The sequence below is a fragment of the Perca fluviatilis genome, chromosome 5, assembly GCF_010015445.1.
Source record: "Perca fluviatilis chromosome 5, GENO_Pfluv_1.0, whole genome shotgun sequence".
Taxonomy (NCBI): Eukaryota; Metazoa; Chordata; class Actinopteri; order Perciformes; family Percidae; genus Perca; species Perca fluviatilis.
Genome location: NC_053116.1, coordinates 3,934,291 through 3,950,960, shown reverse-complemented (window position 1 = coordinate 3,950,960; position 16,670 = coordinate 3,934,291). Strand labels below are relative to the sequence as shown.

The 16,670-nt window shown below is 43.5% G+C and overlaps 1 protein-coding gene across 1 annotated transcript; it reads left to right on the top strand.

Moving 5' to 3' along the window:
• The first annotated feature begins 789 nt into the window (after positions 1–789).
• On the top strand, positions 790–15,653 carry LOC120559679 (protein-serine O-palmitoleoyltransferase porcupine-like). Its single transcript, XM_039801593.1, has 14 exons — positions 790–893; positions 1,233–1,240; positions 1,967–2,105; positions 2,770–2,962; positions 3,749–3,792; positions 4,503–4,684; positions 4,776–4,906; positions 7,292–7,417; positions 10,043–10,143; positions 10,301–10,377; positions 10,679–10,742; positions 11,117–11,202; positions 12,071–12,181; positions 15,099–15,653. Exons 3-14 carry the CDS (start codon positions 1,970–1,972, stop codon positions 15,198–15,200), a joined length of 1,353 nt encoding a protein of 450 aa, XP_039657527.1. The 5' UTR covers positions 790–893; positions 1,233–1,240; positions 1,967–1,969; the 3' UTR covers positions 15,201–15,653.
• Positions 15,654–16,670: the final 1,017 nt, after the last annotated feature.

Below are 16,670 nucleotides of genomic sequence, written 5' to 3'. Positions count from 1 at the left end.
ACCAAATTGTTGAGAACAAAATCTACCTTCTTATCTTCAACAAGAACACCCAACTTTATATTCTTCGCTGTCTTGAGGTGGTATCTCTATTTCCCTGGTCTGGAACCAGCTCTGCAGATCTCTCCAGAAAGATTGCACCGATTCACACAGAAAAAAAATACATGTACTAGATCCTCAATTTCCTTTTCACAAAAAAAAACACAGTTATTAATGTCCAAATGGAATCTCAGTCTTAAAAACCAGTTTGTTGGGTAGATTTAATTTCAAATTTTACAGTTGACCACTTCACCCTTCGGAAGAAGAGGAAATGAGATATAACTTTTCCTTATTTTCTTAACCTCTCCACCAAATTCTTTCAGCATATATTTTCTTACTGGATTAGGATAATATTCCCTTTATATAATATTTCTAATAACTTGGTACATTTATAATCACATAAATCAATTCCTTGGATGAGAAACCTTGGAATACCTCCTAATGTCTTCTCTCCCCGGTGATTTCAGAGACTGGTATAGCTTTCAGTCGTCTATCATAACGCTTGGCATTACATTGAAGTTGATATTTCTCACAAAACTCCTCGTGCTGTAACAAGAAGCAAGGGGTGTCAAAAGGAGGGGGACACAGCATTGGTGAGTGGAATATGACAACCATAGACTGTTAATATTCATTTTACAGTCTATGATGACAACCTATGTTACACACTCCTGTACAGTAGGTGGCGGTATGCACCTAAAAGTTGGTTGCCATGCCCCTGTAATCAAGAGAAGAAGAAGAGTATGAGGAGGAAGAAGAAGGAGGAGAAGAAGAAGAAGAAGCAGTATCATCATCATCATCATCATCTGTGTCTGTGGTATAGCATGACTTTGCAGTGAGCTGCCGCCTCTTCTACCCCGAGGTAACTAATGTAAAGTTAGCTGTTAGGTTAGTTAGGTTTACCTGTTAGCCTCGGCTCGCTGCGACGCTTGTTGTTCAAACTATGAAGGCTAATACGTTAACTTCGCTCATTAGTTTCGCAGAACTAACGTCAGTGTGCCGTTAAACACGGATAGTTTACAATGTTCACCGTAACGTTAACCACGCATAGTTAGCTGACCCGTTCACGGTAACGTTAACGTTATTCCGGCGCTCTTAACAGCAGCGTATTGATACTTAGTTAGTTGCTACTAGCAGGAGGGAAACGAAGGGCAGGCTACATCTTGTGTTTTCACCCAGAAAGAAGGGGGTATGGTTGGCCCCCCCGGATCACATATTGAAGGATATTGAAAAGCTTACAGAATTTGAATTGATAACTAATTCAGTACCATCTTTAATAATAGACCCGCGTTGTGTATTTCAACTTGAGGATGTGTTGTTGTTGTTGCATGCGGTGATGTGAGCTTGTTGTTGAGCCGTGCGCGGAGCCAGCCCCCCCCCCCCTCCTGCTGGCCCCTGGGGGCCAAGTTTGCACTCGGACAGGCTGAGGCACGTTCACGGTCCTGCTGGGGCAGGCTGGCCTCAGTGGATGGAACAACACCGTGTACAGATGTAATTTCCCCCTTTTGGGGGATCATTTAAAAGTGTGTCTTCTTCTTGGAGATCATCAGCTTTCAGAAGCCATCAACCAACTCTATGCTGTCCAAACTATGTCTTTTTACCAAGTACTTTAACAAAAAAATACAAACTGTAAATATGTGGAGCAGTTGTGATCAAAACATGACATGCTTGCTATCGCTAAAACCTATAGAGTCTGAGCTTTTAAAATGACACCCTGAATGGAAATACTAGTGATCTAAACTACTAACTTTAAGAGATTATGTAATGGCTCAGACGCCCATTTTCCTGCTTCTAATCCTCGCTCTACAGAGTCTAATCCCTTTTAGATATAATTAATTTGTCTTTCATTCAGTCATTTTGATAGGTCGATGGCAGTTGTAATACTGTGTGTGTGTGTGTGTGTGTGTGTGTGTGTGTGTGTGTGTGTGTGTGTAGCATGGACCTGTCCCAGCGGTTGCAGGTGTGGCAGCAGCTGGCAGCCAGCTGTGGGCTGAGCACGGTGCAGCAGGGCGTCCAGCAGCTGTGGAGGCTGCTGCTGCTCTGCCTCGTCTGCAGACTCTTCTTCAGACTGGGTGAGCTGACCCGCTGCATACCCGACCCGCACAGGGGCCACGTCGGGACCTACTTTTGATACAGACATAGCTGAAAGCAAATTTGGATATTGTCTGTACTGAGATAGTTTTCCTTGATTTCAGCTCCACTCCTATCCAAATTGTATTCCAGTGTTTCCTTTAGGATATTCACTGCAACACAAACTAATATATTTATTCACCTTTTATTCACACACAATGAGGCATATTTTCAGTTGTTATTGATTAAGGTAGGCCACTCAAAAGCATGTGTACACTGTCTGCTTAATTTGATCTTGACATATAGGCTAGGCATTCTGTAGCCTAAGTCATTAAAACCTAAATTTTCCGTGTAATATAACACAACTATTTACTATCATTACATCTATGACTACAACTATAGACTATTTCCAATTTATATTATATTAAACTGACTCAATTACCGTTTTAATGTTTCCATTAATTCCATTGTGCGTCTGCCCTATTTCTGAGACCGTGGCGGTAGACATTTTGCCATGGCGGACCGCCACTACAAAATCAACATAGAGGAAACACTGCTTTCTGATATTTTGCTGCCTTGTCAATTAAAGTGAGAGTGAAATTTGAAAAAAAGATGTTTCTAACTAGTCGGTAGATTTGCCATGTGTATTGTGCTTGTGTTCCTTAGGAGGCGTGTCCACTGTGAAGCATGTGGTGTCCGTGCTGGCCGGGATGTGCGCCCTCTTCCTGTTCTTTGAGCAGCACATGCTGTGGGTGCTGCTGCTCAGTGCGCTGTGTTACCTGGCTCTGCTCCTCAGCCCACGCTCCGGCAGCAGGGGCCTCTTCCTCTCGGCTCTCATCCTCGCCTACCTGCTGGTTGGGTGAGAAAACGCTGCAAAGAACACAGTTTCCTGGAAACTGAAATTTAATTATTGAAGCTTTTGAAAAAAAAGGGACAAAGTCAATTGTCGGCAATGTGTGTGTGTGTGTGTGTGTGTGTGTGTGTGTGTGTGTGTGTGTGTGTGTGTGTGTGTGTGTGTGTGTGTGTGTGTGTGTGTGTGTGTGTGTGTGTGTGTGTGTGTGTGTGTGTGTGTGTGTGTGTGTGGCACAGTAGGGTTGGGTACAGCCAGCCTTGTGGTGCTTTCAAAGTTATTGTAAAATACCCTTTTCCCATCTGGTGCTTGTTTTTGTCGTTTACCAGCAATTTACTGGTGAAATAAGTTATTGTTATTGCATTATTAATCATTAAATCAAATTAAGTCATTTAATTTTGACCATATGGCCTTAGCAATAAACAAGCTGTTCTTTAATGTCGCCGACTGTCGTTTTGTGCTCCTTTTTTATATTTTATATTATATACATTATAAATATATTATGTATATTTCGGTTCAGCCACCGTTTAGGAACCGGCACCATTTTAAAAGTATCGTTTTAGCACCGGTATCGGAAAAAACAAAATGATACCCAACCCTAGCGCTGGAATCGTACAGTGGCATTGCTTGCTATAATATCGCACAGTCGACGTCTACACTCCCTTTTGTAGTTTCCCAATTTCCCAGTAATTTTGTGCAAATTCGGCATTGATTAATTTCATAACTAGTTCTCCAAACCTCCTTTCTGGTCTAGAATTCAAGTTGTAACATTACTTTTGTTCCTCTTCATTTCAGAGAGTTGCATTTAATTGACATGGTGACCTGGCATAAAATAAGAGGTAAATATTCCATCTTTTGGTCCAAGAATACTGTCACTAAAGTTTAGTTTAGTCTTGTTTTTACTTATTTTAATCTTGTTTTCTGCAACCCTGCAGTGTTCCCATAGCTACTCCTTTGTGTCTGGGATACTAGCAGGTTGCGTTTTTTAAGTTCTTGTATTCTGCCAAATTGGAGAGCTACGTTACACACACGCCAACGATACTAAATGATATCTGCTCTTCTCTCTGAGGCCTGTTCCTGCTGGCCGGTCAGTCAGCGCCTCCACACAGAGACACACCACACACTTGTGTACTTCATAAATCCTTTCCATTAAAAACTTTCATATTGGATACACATTCTAAGCATGTTTTCAGTATTTCAGTAGTTATGATGACATCACCAGGCTTATGTTTCTTCAGAAAGTTCCTTCGGAGCCACAAAAGACATTAGACAACAGTTTTCACGGGGCGCGCCCTGGTAGCTCACCCAGCGCCCCCATGTACCAAGGCTCAGCCCTAACCGCAGCGGCCCGGGTTCGAGTCCGACCCGCGGCCCTTTGCTGTGTGTCATCCACCCTCTCTCCCCCCTGTCCTGTCTTCAGCTTTTCTATCTAATAAAGGCCAAAAAGACCATTTTCACAGGCTGAGTAGGCTTAACCATGATGATTAAAGTGCCCCTTTTAATATTTGTTCAAGTAAAAAAACAAAGTGTGTGTGTGTGTGTGTGTCAGGCTCTCAGATGGTGGTGGCCATGAAGGCCATCTCTCTAGCCTTTGACCTGGACAGAGGCGCGGTGGGCAGCCTGCCCTCCCCAGCTGAGTTCCTGGGCTATGTTCTCTTTGTGGGCACAGTTGTCTTCGGTCCTTGGATCAGCTTCTCCACTTATAAGAACGCCGTTGAGGGCAAAAAGCTGGTGAGTAGTTGACGTTTTGGCTTCCTCTGTGTGTGCATGCTGTGTGTCGTTGCTGCGGTGCGCTGTGGTAACGACGTGGTATGTTCCTCAGAGCTGGGCGTGGCTGCGCGGCTCCTCCCTCAGCCTCCTGAAGAGCCAGATCTGTCTGGTGGTCTCCACCTGCGTGGCCCCGTACCTCTTCCCTTTGGTAATCCCCATCCACGGAAACACAGTCCCACAGAAGTGAGACAAACTTTCATTTAAATCGTACTAAACTCAGGTCGTTTTGCCAATACAACAGCTGCTACAATACACTGGTTTGTGAACATACTGTCTGTCTTTCTTTCACTGCTTCCAAGATACATTTGAGAAAGGTAAGGCTTGTTTTCAGGGTTAGAATGTACTGCACATGTACTATGTCTCTCTGTCGTGGGTGGGCCACATTCTCTGGGCGGGCAAAGCAGAGAAAGGGGAGGTAACCTTTCTCCTTATGACCTCATAAGGAGAAGATTCCAGATCGGTCCATCTGAGCTTTCATTTTCTCAAAGGCAGAGCAGGATACCCAGGGCTCGGTTTACACCTATCACCATTTCTAGCCACTGGGGGGCCATAGGCAGGCTGGGGGAACTCATATTAATGTTAAAAAACCTCATGAATTGACATTTTCATGCAATGGGACCTTTAAGGTCAGTTTAAGAGTAGTACAGCTCGCAGTACCACGTGTATACACATCACTGCACATATATTTATTTTGTGGCATTTTAGGCCTTTTTTGTGACAAGACAGCTCAGACATGAAAGGTGAGAGAGAGGGGGAATGACATTCAGGTTAGAAACGAACCCGCGGCCACTGCACCGAGGACTAACAGCCGTTATATACTAGACGCATCCAAGGTGGCGCGCGACATCGTGACGTCAAAATGACGTAATATCCGGCCGGCGCGTCCGATTTATGAGCTCTTTAATGGTGAAGGAAAGGCTTGATCTGACGAAGTAGGTCATTGAATCAAACCGAAGCATTGACGGCAATGCTGCTGCCAGTTCTGCCGTTGTTTACCTTTTTCTTCTTCTTCTAGTCCGTAGAAAGAGCAACGTCAGTAGGCTTTCCTCATTAGCGCCACCGCTGTTCAGGAGAAGACTGCAGCTAGTGTCGCGACCCCCAGCGCAGGTATAAATAGTCACGGAGATTTCATGATGTCACATATACATGCGCCAGCTCGGCTGCGGTTACTATAAAACGGGCTTAAGCCTCTCTATATGGGCGTGCGCTCTACCAGGTGAGCTACCCAGGCGCCCAGTGCACATCGCATTTGAGCTGTACGTGCACCGGTGCACATAACAGTTCAGAGCCGCCAACTCTCACGCGTTGACCGTGAGACTTGTGCGATTACCACTTTACGCGCTCTCATGGCACGTATCATTTCTGTCTTTCCTCACGCAGAGAAAACCTCATTTCTAACTGATAATGTTGCGGCGCGGAGAGAGGACACTGCCAGCGCACGACAGACGGGACAGAGCAGCAGCCCGGTGTAAATCAGTACCGGTACCAAATATCAGTACCAAATAAAAATGGCATTATATAACAAATCATATATTAAAGGTGCTCTAAGCGATGTCGAGCTGCCTGTCCCCTGAACACACTGTAAAAAACAAAACAAAAAAACCCCTGCGGTAGACAGCCCAGGCTCCACAAACGTCAACAAAAACAAACTGTGTCAACCTGCACCACCAAACATAACAAACAGTGTTCCAGCGTTCCAGCCAATAACCGACAAGAAGGATTTGGGGGGGGGGTTTGGGGGGGGGTTAGTGCGCGGAAGCACGGAAGGGAGGGAGAGGGCGAACCCGGGATGAGGAGGAGGGAGGGGCGAGCTAGCCTCGTTTTGTGTGAAAATACTTTGAACGTCAACAAGAAGTGCCGTCGCCCAACATCGCTTAGAGCGCCTTTAACCAAGTCTCGCTGAATATGTGACATCACCATAGAAGTCCTAATATGATCAAACAGCTTTTCATACTGTAATAGTTTGAAAATGGATTTCTGCTCTAAATGTCCCTGCCTATGGGCGACCTCTCGCTGCCCCAGTCGAGGGTACGCTCCATGTAGGCTGAGTCCTTGGCAGCGGCCCAGGTTTGGTTCCGACCCGCGGCCCCTTTGCTGCATGTCACCCCGCTTCCCTCTCCCCTTGCCCGTCTTTTAAGCTATCCCGTCAATCATAAACGTCCTTGACCATTAGGGATCGTTGTCATTTTGACTATTACTCTTAACGGTTCGGTTCAGGGATTAGAAGTTATATATTTTACATTACAACTAGATATTTCTAGAGCAGCAACAGTAAAATCCACAGAAGCAAAGTCACCATATAAACTCAATAATATCCCCCCCGGAAACAAATCAAAAATGTCAATTCAAATAAAATCTATTTCTGACATCAAAACCCTGAGTGAAGTTCAGGATAAATGATGAACAGAGCCAGGAGTCTGTCCTCTGTCCTCCCTGTGCTTTTGGTTAAAAACATCCCTACTGTATCTAGATGGTTTCATGTCATTTCAGGTAGTTCTGATCCCGCTGATGTTGGCTAACATGTAACCTTATGTGTGTCTTTTGACTTGTATGTGGTGTGCTGCACAGGTGGCTGCGTGCGTATGAGAATGCGGTGTCCTTCCACTTCAGTAACTACTTTGTGGGTCACCTGAGCGAAGGCACCAGCATGCTGGCTGGAGCCGGCTTCACGGAAGAAAAGGACCACGTCAAGTGGTGAGTTTTTAGCTGGGGCCGACTGAGGGCTGTACTACGAAGCCAGATGAATGGCTTGGCAAGGTCGGTGGAGCCTAAAGCCAGGGTTTTCTACGTCAGGTGGCTCTCTTTTAACCGGGCTAGATCGCCACGGTAACTTATGCTGCACATGTAATCTTCTCCGGAGACTGTTGTTCGGAGTATCGGATTGAAATCGCCTGTAAAAAAGGGGAGGGTGTTTAGAGATGGAATAGATTCCCTGTAGCTTTTCCTGACTATATTCTCTATGAGCAATACAGATTCTCAGTGGAGGGAATGCGTTATAAATGCAAACTTGTTGAGCCCAGTGTTTGTACGTTTGTTTGCCACAGAACAAAGCCGTGCAAACTGCATGGATCACGTTATTTTTTTTACACGAGAACTTGCGTGCATTCAGCCGGCGATGCAAATAGGATCCCTGTAAGCCATGTACGTTTGAACTGTTCACTGAAGTCAGATGGAAAAACAAAACTCATATTTCAACTGGGTCAAAAAACTACGTTGCTCCGTGCACATCTGAGTCTGTTCTTTCCTGTTCAATAAAGTTACAGCTATGACGTCATTAAGACATCTATGAAAAATATTGACTTAGTATCTCAATATATTGACTTAATATCTCAATATGTTGATTTAATATCTCAAAATATTTACTTAGTAAGACAGAATATTGACTTTGGATCTCAAAGTAATGAGAAACTTTAAAATATTGACTTAAAATCTCAAAATATTGACATAGTATCTCAATATATTGACTTAGTATCTCAGAATATTGACCAAGAATCTCAAAGTAATGAGAAGCTTATAGAAAAGAATATGCAAATGAATATGCAAATCCTTAATGTCTCCGACTTTTGTTACCAAGCTAAATATGTAAAATATGTGTATGCCTCTGTGACGGTGGGTGGAGGCTTTATGTTTTCGGGTTGTCTGTCCGTCCTTCTTTCTATTCTTGTGAACAGCCGTTTCTTTAAATTCAACATTCAATCAATACAAGTCGTTTCACTTTGATCTGTCCAGAAACTAAAGTGGTTTCCACGTCTCCTTCATGATTGGATAGCGTCAGGCCTTAATGCAGTTCCTGAGTACAACGTTTAAATCTGTTGCATCAGGTTCAAAGTTTAAGAGCTGTAGCATGAGCAGCGGGCACCTTAGAAATAAACAAGTCGGCATTGAGATGTATCGGGTGGTAAAACAAATAAATGAACTTAAGAATAGGGTTGGGTACCGAAACCCGGTTCCACTATGGAACCGGTTCCTACGTAACCGGTAGGAATCGGGCCGGATTAGAACGCAAATTTTTACATTACATTACATGTCATTTAGCTGACACTTTTATCCAAAGCGACTTACAATTAAGTGCTTTCAACTTTGAATGTACAAACTCGAGACAACAAGTAGTAAGTGCAAATACATTAGCTTTAAATAAGCAAAGCTACAAAGAGACATGAAAGTGCAGGTTCAAGATTTTTTTTTGTTTTTGTTTTTTTATCCGAGGTGTAATTTTGGTTCCTCATTTCGGTTCCACTTAATGTGTCGCCTGAAATATTTTCCCTCTGTCTCTCTGACGTGGACATAACAATATTACACTGGTAAGTTCAGAAAATGACATCACTTTACTGTAATGCAGCCTTTAAAACCAGGAAAAGACAACACTTATGCCATATTAGGATATCCAAAATCTAAGACGATATCTAGTCTCATATCACGATATCGATATAATATCAATATATTGCCCAACTCTACTCTGGGCTCACCAAAACGGATGTAAAAGCATATTAACCATTCACTGCACGTGATCGCTAGTAAACATATTACACTTGCTCTGCTAGTCTATCGTTAGCCAGCTAGCTTTTAGTGCATTTAAAATGCCTAAAGCGAAGCGGCCGAAAGGATCCGACATCGCAAAATGCAACAAATGTTTCAAAACGATTTCGTGCAACGCTGTTAGGTGACTTAGGTTTACTTTTTATATATTTAAGTACTTTAAAACGTTAATATATTGTTAAATTTAAATCATTTTCAGTCAACGATAAAAGAGCCTTTCTTTGATGTCATTTTTCAGTTTTTCAAGAATCGGAATTGTTTTAAAAATACCGGTTTGGCATCGGAATCGTAAAAATCCAAACAATACCCAACCCTACTTAAGAATTTACACAATTAGTCCTTTTCTGCCATCGTTCCTCTATGGTCTTATTTGCAGCAACAGTGTTGCTTTTTTGCCGTAATACCCTTTTAATATTCTTTATAACTATCCATTATAACGACATGTAGTAGTGGACATGCGATCGACCCTTTTGGTGCGGTAGAGGAGTCCCCGATTTTATGGGAACATTAAAAAAAGAAACAAAGCTTAACAAATAGTGATCTCTCAGTGAGCTGGCTAACGCAAAGACGGCCGGGCTCTGTGGGACTTGCTTCTTTGCTGTGATTTTTGTCGGAGAGGTCATGTGGTGTTACGTGTGTAAAGGTAATCCTGCATACTGTGGAGAGGGTGAAAGGGGTTCACCAGGATGGCTTCGACTTTGTCCTTCGTCCTCGTCTCAGCCAGTCCAGTTGAGTATTTAAATATTTGATTGTATTTTCTTTTCTATTCTCTATATTCTGCAGGGATATGAGTGTGGTGAAGCCTCTCAGTGTGGAAATGCCTCGCTCCATGGTGCTGGTGGTGACGTCCTGGAACGTCCCCATGTCCCGATGGCTGAAAACCTGTAAGTCCAACTCAAGTCTGTTCAACACTCCAGAGCTGGATCATTTTGTCATATTAAAACACTCTTACAATGTTGTATTTACATGTCCTCACGTAAAGTTACATTAAAACTGTATTTATCATGTTGTGTTTACTGTCTTCTGTTCCATGTTCATCAGATGCCTTTAAAAACGCCATGAAACTGGGGACTTTTCCAGCCATCCTGGTGACGTACACAGCCAGCGCCCTACTGCATGTTAGTGAGATAATGCTTCTCTCCAGAGCCCCTCACAGTATTGGGCCCATTTTAGGATGCAGTATGTAAGAGACCATTCTTCTTTTGTTGGAAGCCCATCTACTTTCACTTCTGTATGGGAACACATGATGAACTACAATCTCTTGCCATCCATCTGTGGCCGAGCCTTGTGGCTTTAACTGTTCCCTGATAGAAACGCTGTGACGGTTGAGGTTTAACATACAGGTCGCCCATCCATAGTTCTACAAGACAAAAGATGCCATCACTACTTCAACTGAATGTGCTGTTTGGTTTTCTTCAGGGTCTGAGCTTTCACCTGGGAGCTGTTCTGCTGTCTTTGGGCTTCATCACATATGTTGAACATGGTATGAAAAAACATATCAGCTTGTACATAGAGTATTTAACTGTAGGGCTGCACGATTAATCTACTCTAATGGCAATCACAATGTCACTCTGTCTGATTTAATGAGAGAGTTCATTTGTACTGTTGAGCAAAGTAAAATAGTCTATTTTGAAAGATTAATTTTTGTTATTTAGTTTTGAAATATTAAGTTATTTAAAAAAAAAAAAAGAAAAGAAAGTATTGCTGCTTTTCAGCCCTGTGGTCTAGGTAGGCCACACCCACCCCCAGTCTGGCGGCCAATAGAAACTCACGTGCTGGATTATGTCGTGACACCAGCCAGTTTGTTTCTCACACCTGAATATGTTTTTTAATTTTAATTTTAATTCTTGTCCTCAGTTCTGAGAAAGAAGCTGGCCTGTGTGTTGAGTGCGTGTGTCCTGTCCAGGCCCTGCCCCCCCGACTGCAGCCACCAGCACAAGAAGGTACGGCTTCAGCTCCACGCTGCTGTGTGAGCAACGCTAACGGTCCAAACACACGCCATTTACAGTTATGGAGGGCAGTCAGCAAAGATTTCATCAGGGCGTGTTATGATACTCCTTAAAGTGCTCATATTATGCTTTTTGTCTTTTTCCCTTTCCTTTAATTGATTTTTTTTTGTACACGTTATAGGTTTACAAAGTGAAAAAGGCCAAAGTCCCCCCCAAAGGGACTTACCATCTTCAACAGAAAACACTGTTCACCAACTGCTCCAAACAGCTCTGTTGTAGTCCAGCCTTTACTTCAGAGACAAACGTCACTAGCTGCTGGCGTGGCACGCCCTCATACTCTGCTTCTGACTGGCTAGTAGTCCTTACCTAGGTACTGTCAGGGCACGCCCTCATACTCTGCTTCTGACTGGCTAGTAGTCCTTACCTAGGTACTGTCAGGGCACGCCCTCATACTCTGCTTCTGACTGGCTAGTAGTCCTTACCTAGGTACTGTCAGGGCACGCCCTCATACTCTGCTTCTGACTGGCTAGTAGTCCTTACCTAGCTACTCCACATGTGCGACTCCCAACAAAGATGGAACAAAAGTGAGATGTCTCACTCTGTAGCTAAAACAGAGAGCTCAACACACAGGGTGAAAAGAGGAGCTGCAGCAATGTCGAGTACAACAAAAACATGGTGTTTTTTGAAAATTAAACCATGTAAACCTATTCTGGTACAACCTCTAAATACAATTATGAACCTGAAAATGAGCATAATATGAGTGAATATGAATACTTTAAGGGTTAAAAAGATTGAGACGTTGAAAAGGTTCTCGCGGCTCTTTGAGTGTGTTCTTTTTCCTTTTGGTCCTCTGGTCCTGTAGGAGTATTGGGTGATGTTGCTGAACCTGGTTTTCAGCCTCCTGGCCATCTTCCACCTCACCTACCTGGGCTCCATGTTTGATCCCGGACTGGATGAACAGGAAGTGGAAGAGGTAAGAGCAACTTGAGGGCCGAGTCCAAGAAAAATGGAATCTGTTTATATGCCGTGTAAATGTCAAGAGGATATAGTGCGGGACACAGCGGCTCCATTTACACTATACGCCAAAGCAGTCCCAAAGCATTGAGTGTGGAACGCTGGAAACTACTCGCCCCTCAGCTGCCGCCATCTTTGCTACGGAGCGGAAGCTTACAGGACCACCACCGTCTTCTCAAACTTGTGGATATGGCGGGCGAGGGAGCTGCAGCGGTTATGATATACTGTACATACAGACGTGCTCAAAATTGTTGGTACCCCTCCACAAAAAATTAAGAATGCACAATTTTCTCTGAAATAACTTGAAACTGACAAAAGTAATTGGCATCCACCATTGTTTATTACATATTTAATAGAAATCAGACTTTGCTTTTGATTTTTTTATTCATCATAATATTGTAAATAAGAAAACAAATGAAAATGGCATGGACAAAAATGATGGGACCGCTAACCTAATATTTTGTTGCGCAACTTTAGAGGCAATCAGTTGTTTTCTGTAGCTCTCAGTGAGACTTGTGCACCTGTTAACAGGTAGTTTGGCCCACTCTTCCTGAGCAAACTGCTCCAGCTGTCTCAGGTTTGATGGGTGCCTTCTCCAGACTGCAAGTTTCAGCTCTTTCCATAGATGTTCGATAGGATTCAGATCAGGACTCATAGAAGGGCACTTCAGAATAGTCCAATGTTTTGTTCTTATCCATTCTTGGGTGCTTGTAGCTGTGTGTTTTGGGTCATTATCCTGTTGGAGGACCCATGACCTGTGACTGAGACCGAGCTTTCTGACACTGGGCAGTACGTTTCGCTCCAGAATGCCTTGATAGTCTTGAGATTTCATTGTGCCCTGCACAGATTGAAGGCACCCTGTGCCAGGCGCAGGAAAGCAGCCCCAAATCCTAACCGAGCCTCCTCCATGTTTCACTGTAGGTATGGTGTTCTTTTCTTTGAAAGCTTCATTTTTTCGTCTGTGAACATAGAGCTGATGTGACTTGCCAAAAAGCTCCAGTTTTGACTCATCTGTCCAAAGGACATTCTCCCAGAAGGATTGTGGCTTGTCAATATGCATTTTAGCAAATTCCAGTCTGGCTTTTTTATGTTTTTCTTTCAAAAGTGGAGTCCTTCTGGGTCTTCTTCCATGGAGCCCACTTTCGCTCAAAAAGCGACAGATGGTGCGATCAGAAACTGACGTACCTTCACCTTGGAGTTCAGCTTGCATCTCTTTGGCAGTTATCCTTGGTTCTTTTTCTACCATTCGCACTATCCTTCTGTTCAATCTTCTTGCGGCCCAGGGAGGTTGGCTACAGTTCCATGGACCTTAAACTTCTTAATATTTGCAACTGTTGTCACAGCAACATCAAGCTGCTTGGAGATGGTCTTGTAGCCTTTACCTTTACCATGCTTGTCTATTATTTTCTTTCTGATCTCCTCAGACAACTCTCTCCTTTGCTTTCTCTGGTCCATGTTCAGTGTGGTGCACACAATGATACCAAACAGCACAGTGACTACTTTTCTCCATTTAAACAGGCTGAATGACTGATTACAAGATTGGAGACGTGTGATACTAATTACAGAAACTAATTAGTTTGAAATATCACTATAATCCAGTTATTTATTATCTTTTCTAAGGGGTACCAACAAATGTGTCCAGGCCATTTTAGAATATCTTTGTAGCATAAGGAATATCATCTCTTTCCACAGCTTCTTTGCTTTATTCTATGACATACCAAAGGCATGGAAGTATACATGATAAAATAGCTTTAAATTTCATCACTTTTCAGGAGGAATGAAGCATTATTTCAATGAGCTGTAAGGGTACCAACACATTTGAGCACGTCTGTATGTCATTTATACATGGGCTTTTTCAATAAGTACCACTGTACTGTATCAAACAAAACGGTATGTGTTTTGAGAGTTGAGTATAAAGTGAGCCCATTCTCAGTGGGAGTATGAGAGCGTTCTGCTGATGGACCCTCCCGTATTTCTCATTCGTCTTCCTCTTTTCATCTTTCTGGCTCGCTGCACTGCAGCTACAATTGGTATTAATTTTTCTCTTGTCTTTATTTCCACGTTTGGTATTAAAGGTCCAATGTGTGGGAATTTCTCACATCTAGCGTTGAGATCACATATCGCAATCAACTCTCTTGCATGCACCACAAAGCCGGTCTCTTGCTCTTATCAATCTCCTTTGGGGTGAAGAAGAAGACTCCTGTTCCTGAAATTTGGATTTTGAATATGTATGGTCCTCCATGTTTCCTTCTTCAAACTTGGGAAGCTACGGTACCCATTAGCAGCATTAGCAGCGCCTGTGAGTTTATCATGTGACAGCGAAAAAAAACGCGAAAGGCGGAGCAGTATGTCCTGTATGTCCCTTACCAGCTAACGTATTTCAAGATGGAGCATGAATATGGAGCGTCTACCCCAGTTCACGCAAATGTAAAATTTCAAGCCAAAAGGACTACTTGGAGTTGATGGTGGAGGTAAATATTCATGAAAAAGGACAAGTTTGTGAACGGGCAACACCGATTTTTGATAATGAACAACTAAACACGTTACACACTGGAGCTTTTTAAGGTATTCCCAAAGTAATATTGTAATACTTGGATTAAGTTAGGAAAGTCTGTGCAGAGAGACGGCCCTTTAGCTTTAGTTTAGTTGAGTCTGTTTGCACAAAAATATGAAGTCCATACAATAGAGTTTAAAACCAAGCAGTTCCAGTGCAGGAGAGGGGACGGCTTATTCAGCGTCCTCCCTTATTACAAAGGGGGGGGGGGCAGTCAGAAGGCTGGCAGAGACGTTCGTGTTTTGAGTGACCTATTCAGTCGGTTCCACAGCCAGTTGTGTGTTTGATCCATGTGTGCTTGTTTGTGGCTCCTGTTTCCCAGGGTTACACCGCCATCCACACCATCCGGAGGTGGTCCGAGCTGAACTGGGCCGGCCACTGGGTGGTGTTGGCCTGCTGGCTCTTCTACCGCCTGATTCAGTGACGTCGCCGGAGCCGTCGGGGAAAGGCTGGCCGACACCACAGGCTTCCCGACGCCATGTCAGGATGTTATCGGATGGGGGACCAAGGACCAGGACGTGCTCCAGCTGGAGGACTGCGTCTGTGCTGGGGGGGGGGGGTTGGGGTTAATGTGTTAAGAAGAGATGGATGGTTGTAGAGTGAGAACGAAGATATCATTGGTTGTAGACTTAGTCCCAGGCCATCTTGGAATGAACTTTGATGATTTTGATTGCGTTGACCATGGGAGTCTCTTGAGAAGATCTGCTAGACCCAGCACAGGCTGTCTGTCACAGGCCAGCCTAGAGCGGGATCTATACTTCTGCGTAAAATCTACGCTGTTGCTACGTACATAGGTACGTGGAGACACAAACCTACGCCGTAGCCTGACGTGCACCTCTCGAAAAATGTAACTACATGTTAGGGCTGGGTACCCAATTCAATACTTTTTAGGCACCGACCGAATTGCCTCTAAAGCATCGATTATCGAAAAATGCCTCGTCATTCAATACCCTATTTCAATACCTAAGTAGTAAATCTCATCAGCGTCAGGGAGCCAATAAGCACACAGCATGTTTCTACCTAATAATGTCTGTGATTGGCTGTTTAACGTTACACATCGTAGAGACACGCAGGAAAAACTGTAATTTCCTTTTTGTTTCATAAAATTGGTATTGAAAAAAGGAACGTTTAGGAACCGGTGTCAAAGTCACAGTATTTGTATCCGTACTGAAATGTTTTTTTAACGATACCCAGCCCTAACTGCACGTCGCTCGGCCGTGGCTTGGTAGCGTTGCATTTCCCAGTTCTACGTAAACGTGAGATAAAGGCGAGGGTTAACTTTTCCCGCTACAGATTTCCCACCGTGGTTCAGAAAGAACAGGGGAGACACTTCTCACTACGACTCTGGAGTCACTACTCGCTCCGAAGCTAATCGCTGTCACTCCCTCACTTTCTCCCTCGGTCTACCACGCACTCCACACACACACCTGCCGGCTCGACGCACACACCAACGCACAAGAATAAACATCAGGCCACTTAACGTAGGCTACGCCGAAAGCTCTGCGTGGAGCCTCCGCAGGACCATAAATCACCCTTAACTGTCTACAGACAGCATGTCCCTGTAGGATTGGGTCCGTTGTAATGTTGGTGTTGGATAATGTCCCGAAACATTTCAGCAGTTTAGCATGCCTCGACACATTTTTTAAAGGGCCCATAACTGTAATTATTCATAAGTCTTTTTTTTTTTTTTTTTACTGTTGCTATTTTGTTCCTTGTATTTCTTTTCTCTTCATTTGTCTGTAAATATTAACTAGCTGCTGGTTTGTGATTGTCTGCAAACAGCATAGTAACACAGCCAGGATGGAACCCTCAACTCCCCTTGTTATATCTTTTTCTGTTGGTAATTATGATAACCTACCTCAATTTAAAAATAAAAAAAAAAATAAAAAATGTG